Source organism: Salvelinus namaycush, chromosome 2 (assembly GCF_016432855.1).
Source record: "Salvelinus namaycush isolate Seneca chromosome 2, SaNama_1.0, whole genome shotgun sequence".
NCBI lineage: Eukaryota > Metazoa > Chordata > Actinopteri > Salmoniformes > Salmonidae > Salvelinus > Salvelinus namaycush.
The window spans coordinates 22,146,229-22,163,093 of NC_052308.1; the positions used below are offsets into that span (position 1 = coordinate 22,146,229).

The 16,865-nt window shown below is 41.9% G+C and overlaps 1 protein-coding gene across 1 annotated transcript; it reads left to right on the top strand.

Moving 5' to 3' along the window:
- The first annotated feature begins 8,546 nt into the window (after positions 1–8,546).
- On the top strand, positions 8,547–12,253 carry LOC120060142 (histone-lysine N-methyltransferase SETMAR-like). Its single transcript, XM_039009246.1, has 2 exons — positions 8,547–8,712; positions 11,266–12,253. Exons 1-2 carry the CDS (start codon positions 8,608–8,610, stop codon positions 12,073–12,075), a joined length of 915 nt encoding a protein of 304 aa, XP_038865174.1. The 5' UTR covers positions 8,547–8,607; the 3' UTR covers positions 12,076–12,253.
- The last annotated feature ends 4,612 nt before the right edge of the window (positions 12,254–16,865 follow it).

A 16,865-nucleotide genomic window follows, 5' to 3' on the forward strand; every position in this document is an offset into this window, starting at 1 on the left:
CATCTGATACATACCTCTTAGGTCGCAGGATGGGGCTTGGGCAGGTGTAATAGTGGGGGTTGGGCCTGTTGCTCTGCTCACGGCCTGGGCATAATATGTCCTGCTGTCATGTTGAGGTCCTTGCTGCAGGGGTGGGGGGCATGGGGTGGGCAGAAGGGGCATAGGTCTGATATGGGGGGGGCCTATATATGGTGTGGCCAGGGTTTGCTTGGGGTGGTCTTAGCTGGTTGGGGTGTGGCTGGTGATACTGTGGTCTCTCTATCTCTCTCATTTTCAATTTCAATTTCAATTTATTGGCATGGAAAACATATGTTTACATTGCCAAAGCAAGTGAAATAGATAATAAACAAAACATATTAAAACCTTTAACGAGTCACCAACCCGGATCCGGGATCACCCCCCACTCCCCCCCCACTGAGTAGCATAGCTAGCATAGCGTCACAAGTAAATTGTAGCATCTAAATATCATTAAATCACAAGTCCAAGACACCAGATGAAAGATACAGATCTTGTGAATAAAGCCACCATTTCAGATTTTTAAAATGTTTTACAGGGAAGACACAATATGTAAATCTATTAGCTAACCACGTTAGCATAAGACACAATTTTTTTACTCCAACAGTTTTTTCCTGCGTCAGTAGCTATCACTAATTCGACTAAATAAAAATATATATAGCCACTAACCAAGAAACAACTTCATAAGATGACAGTCTGATAACATATTTATGGTATAGCATAGTTTTTTTTTGAAAAATGTGCATTTTTCAGGTATAAATCACAGTTCTACATTGCAGCTGCAATCTGAAATAGTGCTGACGCAGCCAGAACAATTACAGAGACCAACGTCATATAACTAATTACTTATCTTAAAACATTTCAGAAAAATACACAGCGTACAGATATTGAAAGCCCAACATCTGGTGAATCCAAACAATATTTCAGATTTATTAAATGTTTTATAGCGAAAACAAAATGTAGCGCTAAATTAGCATAGCCACGCCAGCCAGAACCAGCTGGGCGCCCGCGACCAGTTCACATGCACGACAGATATATGAAATAACATCGTAAATTGGGTCTTACTATTGCTGATCTTTCATCAGAATGTTGATCAATGTGTCCTTAGTCCTGATGAGTCGTTCAATCCATTCATAATGGCAACTTTCCCTCTTCATTTAGCATATGTACTGGTCGACTGGCCAAAGTAAAAAAAAGTCACAGAACGGAACACGGCAAAACTCCCGAAAAAATTCAAATAATCTGATTAAACTATATTGAAAAAACATACATTAAGATGATATGGTCACATGTATCAAACAAACTTCGAGACGGAGATAGTTTTCATCCGTAACGGCAGCAAAACAGTAGACAATCGCACCTCCAAATAGCGCGAGTCAGAGAACCGGAAGTTGTCGGTCACGCCAAAGAAATAGGTCTTATTTCACGTCAGTACAAGGTAAACAAAAAATTTCTCCTCTGACGTCCTCTTGACACCCAGAGGAAGACGAATGAAGTGTGTTTCGGGTCATAGGTGGCGTGACCATATATAGGCAGAGCGTTGAAGCGAGCATACACATCTTGCATTCTTCTTCTTGGTCAGGGAAAGTGCTGTCAAATGACTTCTGTTTAACTCAGAGACAAAATTGAAACGGTTTTAGAAACTATAGATTGTTTTCTATCCAATGGTATTAATTATATGCATATGTAAGAGCAATAATTGAATAAGAGGCAGTTTAATCTGTAGAGGAAATTATGCTAATGCGAAAACAGCACCCCCTATAGTGGCAATCACAAAAGTTCCAAAATAATAAAGACATTTCAAATGTCATATTATGTCTGTATACGATGTTGTAATGATGTGCAAATAGTTAAAGTACAAAAGGGAAAATAAATAAACATAAATATAGGTTGTATTTACAATGGTGTTTTATCTTCACTAGTTGCCCTTTTCTTGTGGCAACAGGTCACAAATATTGCTGCTCTGGTCAACAAAGACATTTCAAATGTCATATTATGTCTATATACAGTGTTTCTCCCTCTTTTCTCTTTCTCCCCCCCCTCTCTCTCCCTCCCTCCCTTTCCCACTCTCTCTCTCACCCCCCCTTCCCATCCACCTGTTTACATTACCAAAGCAAGTGGAATAGACAATAAACAAATGGGAAATAAACAAGGGAAATAAACAAGCAGAAATGAACAGTAAACATTACACTCACAAAAGTTTTATAAGAATATAGGCATTTCAAATGTTATGTTATTGGCTATTTACACTATTGTAACAATGTGCAAGTATATGTGAAAGGACAAATAAATAAACTGATAAATATAGGTTGTATTTACAATGTTGTTTGTGCTACACTAGTTGCTCTACTACTCTCTTCCTCCCCCTCACTCTCTCTCTCTCCCCATCCCCCTCCCTCCCTCTCCCTCTTCCTCTTCTTCTCTTTCGCTCTCTCTCTCCCTTTCTCTCATGGACACAGAGGTTAAAAAACAATCAATAAATCAAATTTACATATCTTTAAAGCCCTTTTTACATCAACAGTTGTCACAAAGTTCTTATACAGAAACCGAGCCTAAAACCCCGAAGTGCAAGAAATGCAGATGTAGAAGTACTGTGGTTAGGAAAAAATCCCTAGAAAGGCAGGAACCTAGGAAGAAACGTAGAGAGGAACCAGGCTCTGTGGGGTGGCCATTCCTCTTCTAGCTGTGCCAGGCGGAGATTCTAAGAGTACAGGGCCATTAAGGCCAGATCGTTCTTCAAGCTTCCAAAGGGTCTGAGGTCAGTTCAATTTGCTCCTGGGTCTGTGTTTTATTGCCAGGGGATTGAGGCGAAGCTCTCATTGACAGCATCGCTGCTCTGTCACCGAGAAATACCCCAGATTACAAATATCACCATTTGTCAGCTACACTTTTCATGACTTATTTTGTCAGTGCATCGATCTGGCTTTAAAATATGTCTGGAACACATCTAAACGTCATAATAGCACTCACAGTTATCTTTTCAACTGCCAGTGATTTAAAGATCAATGTTACTGTCAACAGAAATAAAACTAAGGTGAGCAAAACAGTTGCTGTAGGACTCCATGATGGGGGAAACCATAGAATCTCTCCAAGGTATCTAACATCATGTTCAGTTGATAATGATGCTATAGATTACTTTACTCTGAGGATTGACTCCTTTGACATCCCACTGAGCATAGTCCAATATGTCTTTAAAACAATGTCAAGGTCAAACCCCGACAAATGAGGCAATATATTTTTTGGTCTCTCCACAACTTAACAAGGTTTACTATATCCCATCTGTGACATGGATTTTGAACCATAGCAGGGTAAGTGGAAGTTGAAAATGAATCGATTGGATTCAGGAAGTTTCAGGGAGTGGAGACTCTTGAGCTTGGCTGGGCACGCTGCTCACGAATTGCTCAAGGCCATAGGATGGGAAAATAATTATTCTTATTTAGTGTGACATAATAAAAAACTATTCAAGGTGTATTTTAGCATTTATTTAATATGTATTCTCTATCCTCATCATATGATTACTGAATGTATATATTATATTGTATTTATATGTTCTATTGATTGTTTATTTTTGTTATTGTCTGAGCTGTAACGCCAATGCCTGTGTTTCTATTTTCTGCACTCACCCAGACCTATCTTCATCCTTCTAGCTTGGCACTCAACCACAGTCCATGAAGGCCAAGGTCCATCCCTCTCCATTACTTCAATTTCAGCCAGATTAAGGGTTCAATTATTTTCAAATCAGCAGAATTTGCTCTATTATGACCTCAACCTTTCTTCTCCATCTTTGTGAGAGACAAATATGTGGAATGGCTCTCTCCTCTCCTCCTTCCCCTGGGCCTCCTTCCCCTGGGCCTCCTCCCCCCTGGGCAATCAAGCAGGCAGTAGTAACCTGCAGTCAGAAGAGAAGAGAAGAAGAGAAGAGAGAAGAGAGGACAAGGGAGCTGAGTAATGGGTGAGAAGTCACTTTTGGGCTTTGCTGTGAAGAAATATCACCATGACACCTTCAGAGAGCCTCTCACCAGTGGCTTGTTCAGACTTGCAACACCAGGCATGTGATTCCCTTGGTTCCCCCTGCATTAACATGAAAGACTCCTGTGTCCTCTATTCCACTACTGTATGAACATCTAGTCGGCTGTTTTGTTGCTGTTGTAATGTTCATCATCAGTTGTATTTAGTTGGGTAACAATTTAGTCATTAGACTTCACACGACTGTAATAGACAATAGAGTTTGTGCTCCAACAGTGATGGTTTAAAAACACTGAAAACCTTTGGGGGGAGGATGACCATCCCTGACTCTACCTAATTGCTTTGTGAAATGTTGTCATGTGAGGAAATCATGCTGCTGTTGCTGTTGCCTAGCAGCAGAGGAAGTCTTCTGACAAGTCTCTGAGGATGCCTGCTCCAGGGTGTGAAAATTCAAGCTGAAGCCATTCTACACACAGACCTACATACAACCTTCATGTCAATTCACTGGAGAGGCAGGAAAAGTTTTTCAATGTGTCATGGTACATTATCTCCATGTCTGGTAATGTGTTTAATTATTCTATATCTGTTTCTTTGTTTGTTTCTATGTTTTCTTTCTTTCTTTTTTGCGTTTCACTATTCCTCCTTGTTTGGCAACCTCTGTTGTTTCCAGAAGCAGTGCCTCTCTTTGTTTCATTGGCAGTGGGTCCGTGGCCTTTTATGCACTGGGTGAACCGTGATGGGAGGCCCCTTTGAGAAGCACAGGGAAATGGCAGAGGTAGAGTCCTAGTAATCAAGCCCATTCAGGCTAACAAAGGGAAACAGGGGTAGCCTTTGAATTTATTTATTTTTTGTTCTCCAAAGTCAAACAAGACAGTGAGCAGCATGCCACAGCAACTTTCCTCACAAGCTGAGAGCAGCATCACTGGCAATTTGAAGCCAAGTCAATCAACAGAGAAGCAGTGGACATGGTCTATCATGGTTTTGATCCATTGGCTGTCCAACCACTTGCTTTTGCCTACATTTTTATGGAATGGTTTGCCTACCCATGTGAGAGACGCAGACTCGGTCTCAACCTTTAAGTCTTTACTGAAGACTCATCTCTCCAGTGGGTCATATGATTGAGTGTAGTCTGGCCCAGGAGTGTGAAGGTGAATGGAAAGGCTCTGGAGCAACGAACCGCCCTTGCTGTCTTGCCTGGCCGGTTCCCCTCTCTCCACTGGGATTCTCTGCCTCTAACCCTATTACAGGGGCTGAGTCACTGGCTTACTGGTGCTCTTTCATGCCATCCCTAGGAGGGGTGCGTCACTTGAGTGGGTTGAGTCACTGACGTGATCTTCCTGTCTGGGTTGGCGCCCCCCCTTGGGTTGTGCCGTGGCGGAGATCTTTGTGGGCTATACTCGGCCTTGTCTCAGGATGGTAAGTTGGTGGTTGAAGATATCCCTCTAGTGGTGTGGGGGCTGTGCTTTGGCAAAGTGGGTGGGGTTATATCCTTCCTGTTTGGCCCTGTCCGGGGGTATCATCGGATGGGGCCACAGTGTCTCCTGACCCTTCCTGTCTCAGCCTCCAGTATTTATGCTGCAGTAGTTTATGTGTCGGGGGGCTAGAGTCAGTCTGTTATATCTGGAGTACTTCTCCTGTCTTATCCGGTGTCCTGTGTGAATTTAAGTATGCTCTCTAATTCTCTCTTTCTCTCTTTCTTTCTCTCTCTCGGAGGACCTGAGCCCTAGGACCATGCCTCAGGACTACCTGGCATGATGACTCCTTGCTGTCCCCAGTCCACCTGGCCATGCTGCTGCTCCAGTTTCAACTGTTCTGCCTGCGGCTATGGAACCCTGACCTGTTCACCGGACGTGCTACCTGTCCCAGACCTGCTGTTTTCAACTCTCTAAAGACAGCAGGAGCGGTAGAGATACTCTTAATGATCGGCTATGAAAAGCCAACTGACATTTACTCCTGAGGTGCTGACTTGCTGCACCCTCGACAACCACTGTGATTATTATTATTTGACCATGCTTGTCACTTATGAACATTTTGAAAATCTTGGCATAGTTCTGTTATAATCTCCACCCGGCACAGCCAGAAGAGGACTGGCCACCCCTCATAGCCTGGTTCCTCTCTAGGTTTCTTCCTAGGTTTTGGCCTTTCTAGGGAGTTTTTCCTAGCCACCGTGCTTCTACACCTGCATTGCTTGCTGTTTGGGGTTTTAGGCTGGGTTTCTGTACAGCACTTCGAGATATTAGCTGATGTACGAAGGGCTATATAAAATAAACTTGATTTGATTTGATTGATTAAACACAAAATAGTTAATTAAAGATCCCCAACAAGCTCTGTCAACAAAAGAACAGGAGGTAAGGAATGTGCTTCATCCTATTGTCAAACACTATTGTGAGAGCCAGACATTGTCAAGTCATTTTAATGACATAGAGACCCTTATTAGGAAAAACAAGCTGGTACTTCTGGTACATTAGCACCAATTTTCAAATTGGAAGTCCACTCAAAACACATTCCCTCTTTCTCAGTGCACATTATCTCCCTCTATTTTATTGGATAGCAAACTCCCATTGGTAAATGTAATGTATTTGTGTGGACTGAGTTTGCAGCACTCGGGGAATCCAGAGAGATAAACTTCAAGCTGTGCGGGTAGAATGTTATACAGTCTAGCTAAATACTATTTCAACCTGTACTGTTTGCTTATTTTTCTGCAGACAGGGAGGCAGGAGCACACAGTAAGAGGACAAACACGCTGATGGGAGTTTGAAAAAGTTCATATTTTATAGAGATTGGAGGACATAAGAAAAAATATATATACTGCATTTGCTGACTGTACAGACCTGGGCTCATCGATCATCGTCATGACAGCCATCAATAATCTTAAACGCTCTGTCCATAGCTAAAGTCAGTTTCCTTAAAGATTCATCTTGTTGGTGAGCATATTTAATGACTTTAATGCCCCAACGGCAATCATTTGCTTTACGTTATATTTCATTCCCAGGAGAAATTCAGTAAAACTCCAAATCACAAATGGAGTTTTTTCACAAGGACATTGTAAACGAGAGAGGATAGCGGGAGTATTCTCAGAGGAAGAGGACAAACGGTCAGTTGTGTGTGCAGCTGAGATGCCAGCCAGCAATGTGGCAATGTGACCTCTCTCCATCTGCTTCCTTCAGCCACTTGAGTCCAAACCTATGCATTTATTATGTATGACAACATGAAAACAACATCATGCCATGGTACGGATAGAGCTGAAAACTGCCGAAATGACTCCCCTGAAAATAAACGACGTTCTAACAAAAAAAATCTAACAAGAAATATGAAATGCGCATCCTGTCCAACATCTATGCCTTTGTACAAAAAGCGAACTTAAAGGAAATCCTGATGACCGCATTGTTTGTTTTAAGGCCAGGCAGTATCTCTCCTAGCAATATCACACCATATTGGACAGGATAGTGACTGAGGAAGGAGGTAAACAGAAGCCTGGAATCACGACTTTCCTTCTTAATTCCCTATCCCCTCCCCATGGGTCTGAGGAACAGATGGAGTGCGGTGCTTCCAAAGCCCCATCATTACAGGATGGATGATGTCACTCACTGGCAGGACGGCAGGGTTGCTTCCAATGTTGTTCATTTGGTGTGTCATTATCTCCAAGGTAACACTGGTCAACCTGTTGCATCCTGACCGGTTGCATCACTGCCTGGTATGACAACTGCTCGGCATCCGACCGTAAGGCGCTACAGAGGATAGTGCATACTGTCCAGTACATCACTGGAGCCAAACTTCCTGACATCCAGGACCTATATACTAGGTGGTGTCAGAGGAAGGTCCAAAAAATTGTCAAAGACTCCAGTCACCCAAGTCATAGAGTGTTCTCTATGCTACCGCATGTCAAGCATTACCGGAGTGTAAAGTCTAGGTCCAAAATGCTCCTTAACAGCTTCTACTCCCAAGCCATAAGACTGCTGAACAATTAATCAAATGGCCACCCGGACTATTTGCATTGACCCCCACTGCTTTGTTTTTACACTGCTGCTACTTGCTGTTTATTATCTATGCAGCGTCACTTTTTTATTTATTTAACTTTATTTTTTACTTATTTTAGTTAGTAAATATTTTCTTAACTCTATTTTCTCAAAACTGCATTGTTGGTTAAGGGCTTGTAAGTAAGCATTTCGCGGTAAGGTCTACACCTGCTGTATTTGGCGCATGTGACAAATAAAATTGATTTGATTTGAGAGGAAGGGAAGGTCCTTGCTCCTCATTCACTCATGTGTCAGATTGTCCCCCTCCAGCTGGGTTCAAACTCATTTGTTTGTGCTCATATGATGTGGGAACCACAGGACACTTTTCCCTCCTATGGCCATGTTTTATTAGCTCTATAACAATGGCCTACCGTGATTCATTACGTGATGACTGTACCTGGGTCTCTTTGTCAAGTCTCATAGCGCCACATACCGCAAAAATGGCAGAAATGCGATAGTGAGATTGTGCTCGAAGGCCGCTAGGCGGCGACATTGTAAAACATTCACACTTTCCGGAAGCATCTCTTCTTTGAGTGTTGTAGTGCCTTTTCTCTGTTGACATGTTTCTCTAGCTAGCTAACTTTGAGAGCTGAACATTTAGCGAGAAAATATGAGTATAATTAAGGTTTTTGATCAGTATTTGTGCAAGGGTCTCGAAAAAGTTCCAGTTTTACGAGAGGGCAATGTCAGCAAAGAAGAATATTCTGAATTTCAGGTAAAATGCTTTATTGTAGCTAGTCGTAGCTGACTGGTTAGCCCATGCCAATACAAATAGCCAGCAATCTAACTTAGAAATTGTCAGGCACCATTATTCCACGTGTGTAATTGTTTATATGGATAAACCATAGTTACTTTGCCTATGCTACACTGTGATAATGAAACTATTGCAACTTCTTGCATTGGTGCTTGTAAACAATTCTCTGATGAGAACCAGGTTGAAGTCAATGAAGAAGCAGTTTTCTTTATATTCAAGGGGAAATAACAAAAGGTGCAACAACCTATTTCTTTGTAATAGGAACATTTAGAAATATCTTCTTCGAATTAGCAACATCATGTCTGGTCGAGGACCTAAAATTAGTAGCGGTCAGTGCCGTTTAAGATGAGGGAGGACGATTTTTTTTTCATGAGCATGGCCTTCTTTCTATTACAGCATATTGGATGACTGTCATTCATCTTCCATTCACCCAGTTCAATGTAACAGCGATAGGTTTCGGCTACTACATGATACTAACATTTTCCCTATACCCATCATGAGGTTGCTACAACCTAGCCTATGAATTAAAGTTTATAACATAGGTGACACACTGACGGTGATATTCAATACCGCCTTGCACACTCTTGCCTGCATGTAGCTGATATAGGGTGTAATCATTAGTCCAAAAGTTGCAAACAAGAGTTTCTATTGCGCAAATGTATGTGTGTTTATCCCCATTGTGTTCCATTTGCTTCTGTTTAAGATTTTGTTTCAACAAAATCAGTTCAATGAATTACACCCCATATCACACGTAAACACAGTTCACTGTCATAGCAACCACGTTGTATTACTTCTCGCATGCGCTCTCCTCCTCTCACTTCTTCCCTTCCCTTGTGGACTTCAATGCACAACACATCAGCTGTATGTGACCAGGCATAAAAAAACGTTCCAAGCCAAACCGCTACACACAGCCTACATCGTTGTCACCATATTTGCTAAAGTAACGTCATAGTCAGCATAGCTAATATAATTAACTCGTTAGTAAACCCGCTACAATCATGCAGTAATGTTAGTGTACAGTCAGTAAGCAGTTACACCGGTGGGCCCCGGTGGCAATAAATTAGTAAAACCAGAAGCTTACCTTGACTTGGAAGAGTTCCAGTGTTGTGTTTGATAGTCATAGCCAGCTAGCTAACATAGCATCCCTCTGTTTGAGCATGGGTGTTTCAGTAGACTGAACTAGCTAGCTGCATTTGCTAGTTAAGTAAGTGAAACTGAAAAATAATTATAATCTCTCTATTTCTCTCTTGCTTCTCCTTCATTTTGGAAGAAATACATTTTTTTCAAAACTGTGAAACTATTGTCTTTCTCTCTCTTTGAGGCAACTACTCACCACATGTTATGCACTGTAGTGCTAGCTAGCAGTAGCTTATGCTTTCAGTACTAGATTCATTCTCTGATCCTTTGATTGGGTGGACAACATGTCAGTTCATGCTGCAAGAGCTCTGATAGGTTGGAGGACATCCTCCAGAAGTTGTCATAATTACTGTGTAAGTCCATGGAAGGGGGTGAGATCCACAAGCCTCCTAAGTTTTGTATTGAAGTCAATGTACAGAGAGGAGGACAGAAGCTAGCTGCACTGGCTACACCATGGTGCTACAGAGTGCTGTGGAGGCTACTGTAGACCTTCTTTGAAAAATAGTGTGTTTTAATCAATTATTTGGTGACGTGATTATATTTAGTATAGTTTCATCTAAAAAGGATAACTTTTGTAATGTTTATTTTATTTTTATGAAATTCACTGAGAAGGGTGGTCCTCCCCTTCCTCTTCTGAGGATCCTCTACTGTTTACAATCGATTAAACCAAAGGGAAACTGTGTAGTAATGATAATGGGCCTACATTTATACAGTTACTTGACTGTGTCCAGCTCACTAATAATCACCTAAATTGAAACTAGACAGTCAGGGAGTATCGCAAATTCCAAATACAATGGCTAGAGGACAATCTTTTGCAAATTCTGATGGCAAGGAAATAATTTATAACCAATTTTCAGTGCGGCCCTCCGGACCTCATTGAAGACCAAATGCGGTCCCCATGGCAAAATGAGTTTGACACCCCTTTGACACCCCTGTAGACACTGGTATAAAGAACAGCTGTAGATCTTCATTCAGGCTGTCTAAACTGTTTTCTGCCAGCTGGTGGCAGCACAATATCATCACTGGCCACCACTTGGACTGTCTGGGTGAAATGGAGAGAATCTGAAATAGGCTATTGTAACTACTGAACCTTCGGAACTGCACCCCTTTACAATCTCCTTACATGTCTTTCTCACCACGGCTTGCTTAAAGGAACATAGCTATGCAGGATTGGATGATATTACAGGGAAGAAAAAACATAGCTTCTATGTGTGATTGAAGAAGCTTTTTCTCTGTAACTATGTTCTCTAAACAAGTGAAATCCCCCAGTAATATCTTGAGTGGTTGTTTTTATTACTGTTTTAAATTGCTCTGATTACCTTTGTATCTGATAAAAAACTTCAGTCCCCTCTCCTCCATCTGTCTCTTTGGTTTCAGTATTCTCCAGAGAACATCCAGGGGCCAGGATGTGACATAGACCCCAGTGAGGTGACTCTTCCTGGATGCTCCTGCCACGCCCACTCCTGCCTTACAGAGAGCTGCTCCTGCCTGCAGACATACGGACAGACATGCATACAAACGTACGACAGCCACGGCCGACTCCAAGACCAGGGGGATACAGAGACTGGTTACTGCAGGCCTGTGTTTGAGTGTAACGCCTTGTGTGGCTGTAGTGAGGCCTGCTGTAACCGGGTGGTCCAGAGAGGCCTGGGGCTCAAGTTGTGTGTCTACCCCACAGAGGACAGGGGCTGGGGGATGCGGGCGCTGGAGCCCATCCCCTGTGGATCCTTTGTGTGTGAGTATGCCGGGGAGGTGATCGGCTTTGAGGAGGCCAGACGCAGACAGCTTGCTCAGGGGCTTGAGGACAACAACTACATCATTGCTGTGCGGGAGTATGCTGGTCAGGGCCAGGTCAGTGAGACCTTTGTGGACCCAACTGTGGTTGGGAATGTGGGGCGTTTTCTGAACCACTCCTGCCAACCCAACCTGTTCATGGTGCCTGTCCGAGTGCACTCCCTGGTGCCCAGGCTGGCCCTGTTCGCTGGCAGGGACATCACCCCTCAGGAGGAGCTCACATTTGACTACTCAGGGGGCTATAGCAATATGTCCTCTGTGGAGAGGTTGGTCCAGAGTGACCCTGGGACAGAGGCCAGTGAGACAGGTACCCTCCAGAGGAAACCATGCCACTGTGGTGCCCAGAACTGTTCCCAATTTCTGCCACTGGATTTATCTGTTCTCAACAATTAGATTAGAGGGATGCATTTATTTGGTACATGTTTATAAATTGATATTTTGATATTTGAAGTGATCATGTTGTACTGGAAAGGAGAGACACTGCACTGAACCCTTGTCATTTCTGTTGAATGCAACTCTCTCATTCTAATGTATGTTTATTTTATTAAATGTCAGTCCATGTGTCTTTGCACCCATGTGACAGTTCTGTGCGAACAGCATCATCCATCATTTTAGATTGGTTTGTATGACATCCGTGGCATCACTAACCCAGGCTTCTGGGGTATTCATCCTATGCTTACCAGTGTGGCATCCATCTGGATTAAAGGGGAAATCTGGGATTGGTGCATCCATCTAGATTAAAGGGGAAATCTAGGATTGGTGCATCCATTTTGAATTCATACTGTCATTGATTATAAAGGGCTCATGAGCTTAGTTCAACTGTCTTAACCCATCAGAACCCAAGCTATAAGCCTGTTTTACTATTTTTTTTGTAAACAATGTAATTCTAAACAAACACTGTATAGTTTCAAAACATGGTTAAAATGTAATTGATGGTCAGTAGCTCTCAGCTGTTTACCATAGCAAGTGCCAGGGTGCCATTTATGATGACCCACTTTTCTGTCACGACTGCCCACTATCTCACTGTCCCCACCCTCTTTCTGTTGGATGGCATCGCTGATCTGATATAAAGATACAGCATTTCTATCACAAAGTATAAACTTCATCTGTGTTGTGCAGACCAGCTAAAAGCTATCTCTGTCAGAGAGTACTTGTGCTATGTGGGGCACGTCCCACCAGACCTAGCTATCAAAACACTTCAGTCCACAAGTGGCCTATATATAAGCCCTCGCCCCATATCTCACTGACAGCAGATTCATCTAGCAGGTCTTTATATTAACTATGCACTGACTGATATTGACTACAGCAAAAGAGGGGTCTGGTTTTGTAGGGTTTTGTATACTTATAAGAATCATATGTGCTCATCTGCTCATAGATTGGCACAACAATGTTGTATGCAAAGACATTTCTCTCTCAAAAGACATCCATTTAACCTTAAAAGATATAGAGCATACACGTTGGTGGTATCTTGTCTCCATCCCTCAACTTTACAAATATCTCTGTGGTCTTTCAACACAGTGTCCTCCTGAAGGTATCTTCAGCTCTTCATTGGAGCCAAGAATCTCCAGAGGTGTGAGCAATTAAGAAGGGCCGGAGGGTATTTTAATATAGTAACAGGTCTTATTCCCCTGCCACGGGAGGGGCCAAGGTGTCCTGCTTTACTGTGACCATTCTTAAATCAGGCCCCTCTCAAACTGCCCCACTTTCAGTCTAGACCCGCTTTCATCCCAGCTGCTTATTAATATCCACATCTAGGTTAATTAGCACAGAGACCGTGGTGTGTTCCATCCAGAAATAAGACCAGCACTCCAGTCACGTTGGGGGACGGAGGAGAGCAGCGTGGCTCAACCACTGGGTGGACTCATTTTACTTCACCCAGGACAAAGGGTTGGCGGAATTGTCACATTTTAGACCATCCTATTGGTCCTAAAGTAAATCTTTGTCCAGCCGGGGCACCATACGAGCTGAAATGAATGCACCCATCCTCTCTAACATGGTTTGGAGATGGAAGGCCTAAGCCAATCAGAGTTAACCATCAGGTGGATTTGTTTTTCTTTGTTAGAGAGAGAGATTAACTTTAATGCATCAACCTACATTTTTTTCTCAGCTAACGTATGAGGGTTCCCTTTGCTCTATTTGTTTAGTTATTTTTGGTTATGGTCCAAATTTTCCATGGCAACCCTTCTGCTGTCATCCCACTCCTATCACAGGTGGCACAGTATATCACAGAAACACCTTTGACCAGTGACATTTTGCTTTAATCAAGGTAGCGGTCTGGTTGGTATGTGTCAGCAGGTAACAGCTATTTTGGACAGGTGATTGGACACCAAGGTTTATTCATTTATTACGTTTATTTGAGATGGACAATGTACAACAAAACATACGTTTCAGCGTATGAGAAGTGATGTGTTGCACCAGATTTAACTGACAGCTAATTTACATCTGCAGTCACCGGTTGTAGGCATGGTGCAGGCAGGCAGTGTTCCACACAAACTGTTCAGGACTGGAGCTGGAACTCAGTGCCTCATTCCCAGGACAGTCACCTAGCAACCAGCAGTTAACCACATGATATGAACTTCCTCCTGGTGATTACAGTCACACTAGTCACAACACTTAAGAGGGACAGACATTTATTGTAGACTACAGTAAGGTTATACCCAGCTAGCACATTTGGTTCCTTGGAAGTTGTGGGAATGTACGTTTTTGTTTTCCCATTGGTTCTGGTTACGAAGCCATACGTTTCCTGACCTTTAAACGGAACGTTTTCTAAATTTCGCCTGTTCTGGGAACGTTAATTGTTAGGTTGCAGGGAGGTTCTGTGAACGTTTTGCTATGGTTCCCTGAAAGTTTTCCTGGGAGGTTTTGTTAAGGTTCTGAGAGCTAATTAAATTACGTTCTTTGAAAATGTTTCAATAAGAATTTTATTAACACTGCTAGCTTAGGTTAACTGTTTTGAACTCCAAGCACAGCGAGGACACATGGGAATTCATTTGTTTAGTCATTAATCATGCAAACAGATCAAATGTTTTATTGTTCTATGACATCAGTGAGATTCAAACCTATGGTCTTCTACTCTCTATCCAGGGAATTAGTCCACTGCGCTACCAGGATGGAGCTAGTGTGCCATGTTTTTTTCAACTCATACAAAACTGTTCATTTTAGTCTATTCAAACGGACTCGATTTCAAAGAAAACAAGCACCCATTAAGATCACACCTGAACACACTTAACGAGATAGAGGATAGAGAGCGTTTTGTTGATGCTGAGAATGGAATGTATATGTTTTTAAATAAAAAATATATAATTTTCTTTGAACATTACTAATGTTTTCTTGTGTTTTTTTTATGGGAAGTTTTCTTAATGTTCTGAGCACATGCCTTTAAATAGAACCATGCGGAAACCTGCAGAAAACATTACTCTGAAGTACTGTTCCCACAGAAGAATGTTGTTTTTTAGCGTTCTCTGAATGATCTTGAGAATATGACTTTAAATAGAAACATGAGGAAACCTGCAGAAATGTTATGCCGAAGTACTGAAATTACTACAGAAGAAAGTTGTTTCTTAACGTTCTCTGAATAATCTGAGAACATTACTTTAAATAGAACCATGAGGAAACTTGTAGGAAACATTATGGGAAGGTTGTATGCAAAATAACCATAGGACAACCACGCTCTCACCAAGCTCTAAGAAACATATGGTTTTTAGAACGTTATGTGCTAGCTGGGTACTGTCCTTCTAAGCTACTGTCTGTCTACAATATACAGTAGGTCATACCTGTACCATTTTAACTCTCTTTGACCTCAAGAAAAATGTATAGGGCCAAATGTTTTGCTCAATTCGTCATCTAAAATGAGCATGGTATAGCCTAGTAAGAAAGTGTATATTGTGCTCTATTTTATGAGTTCAGGGAGAATTTGTTATTGTCCTAGATGCATAGTACTGGTTGATCTAGTAGTTTGTCTTGATCAAAATAAAAACTTGCCATAGTGATCTCCATACATATAATCAGCGGAATATTGAAGCCAGTGTTGTGGTGGTACACTTTCTGGATACTTTCTTTTGTGTGAGTGTCCAATGACACAATCTTTCCACCTTTTACAGCTCTTGGCTACAACTTAACTGGCCATTGCAGTGCCTTGTTTTCCACTGATGCTAGGTACATAAAGGGCTGCTAATATGACTTTAACGTGATAGAGACAACAAGAAGCGAGTGTAGAGGCTATTTCAGGATGAATCACCAGTGTAGTAATAAGGCCTGGCAGCCTGTCATCTCTGAAGTGGAGCACCTCTCTAATGAGGGAACAGATGTCATTGCCACCAAACTTGGGGCCAAAAATTTTTTTTATTGAGTCAACACAGATAAAAATAGATCTGTTGGGGCCACAGCTGGGAGAATAAAAAATGTAATTTCAAGAAAATAGTTCCAATAGTGTTTCAGGGCTTTGAAGTTGTTTTGTAGCTATTTGTATAGAGAAATTTGACAAAATCGTGTATCATCGAACCATTTGTGTTTTCTCTCTAAGATGTAACAATCCTATTACCAGTGTTCTCTCTCACCACAGTCCGTGATAATCTCTGATAATCTCTGATAATCTCTGATAATACAACACATTTGGTTGGACTGGAACATCTTTGTGTTATGTTTTCACACATTCCTTTGCCTTGAATTGTCCCTGTTTTGGTAGATGGATTGTCTACTGTATATTCATGAAACATATGTACATTGGGACAGTACAACGTTAGTATGTATAAGCATGACAGTGAAAGCTTGTCAGTGAGGCTGTAGCTCTGTCTGGTTTGTCGGCTGACTGGGTCTAAAGGAATTACCTGCTGTTAAAGGGGATCTGGTTCTATGGGTTAAATAGGTGAGTTGATCATTACCCCTGCATTGCTTTCTAGATGTTCACCTTGTTCAAAGGAGGGGCTCGTTGGTGCAGTCATCACACTCTTGAAATGTGGAGAATCACACTCTTCCATTTTTAGGTCCACTAATTGAAATGCTGACAATCTGAGGCAAACACCACCTGGTAGACAATATGTTCTAGTTCATCTCTATTATGCTGAAATCAAGAGCATGGGGTGAAGAGACATTAGTATTTTGGTCTACAAAACGCGTATGAGTGGATGGTATGACAATATACTGTACATATGAGCAGAATGAATGTCCCATGATATCAAGCATTT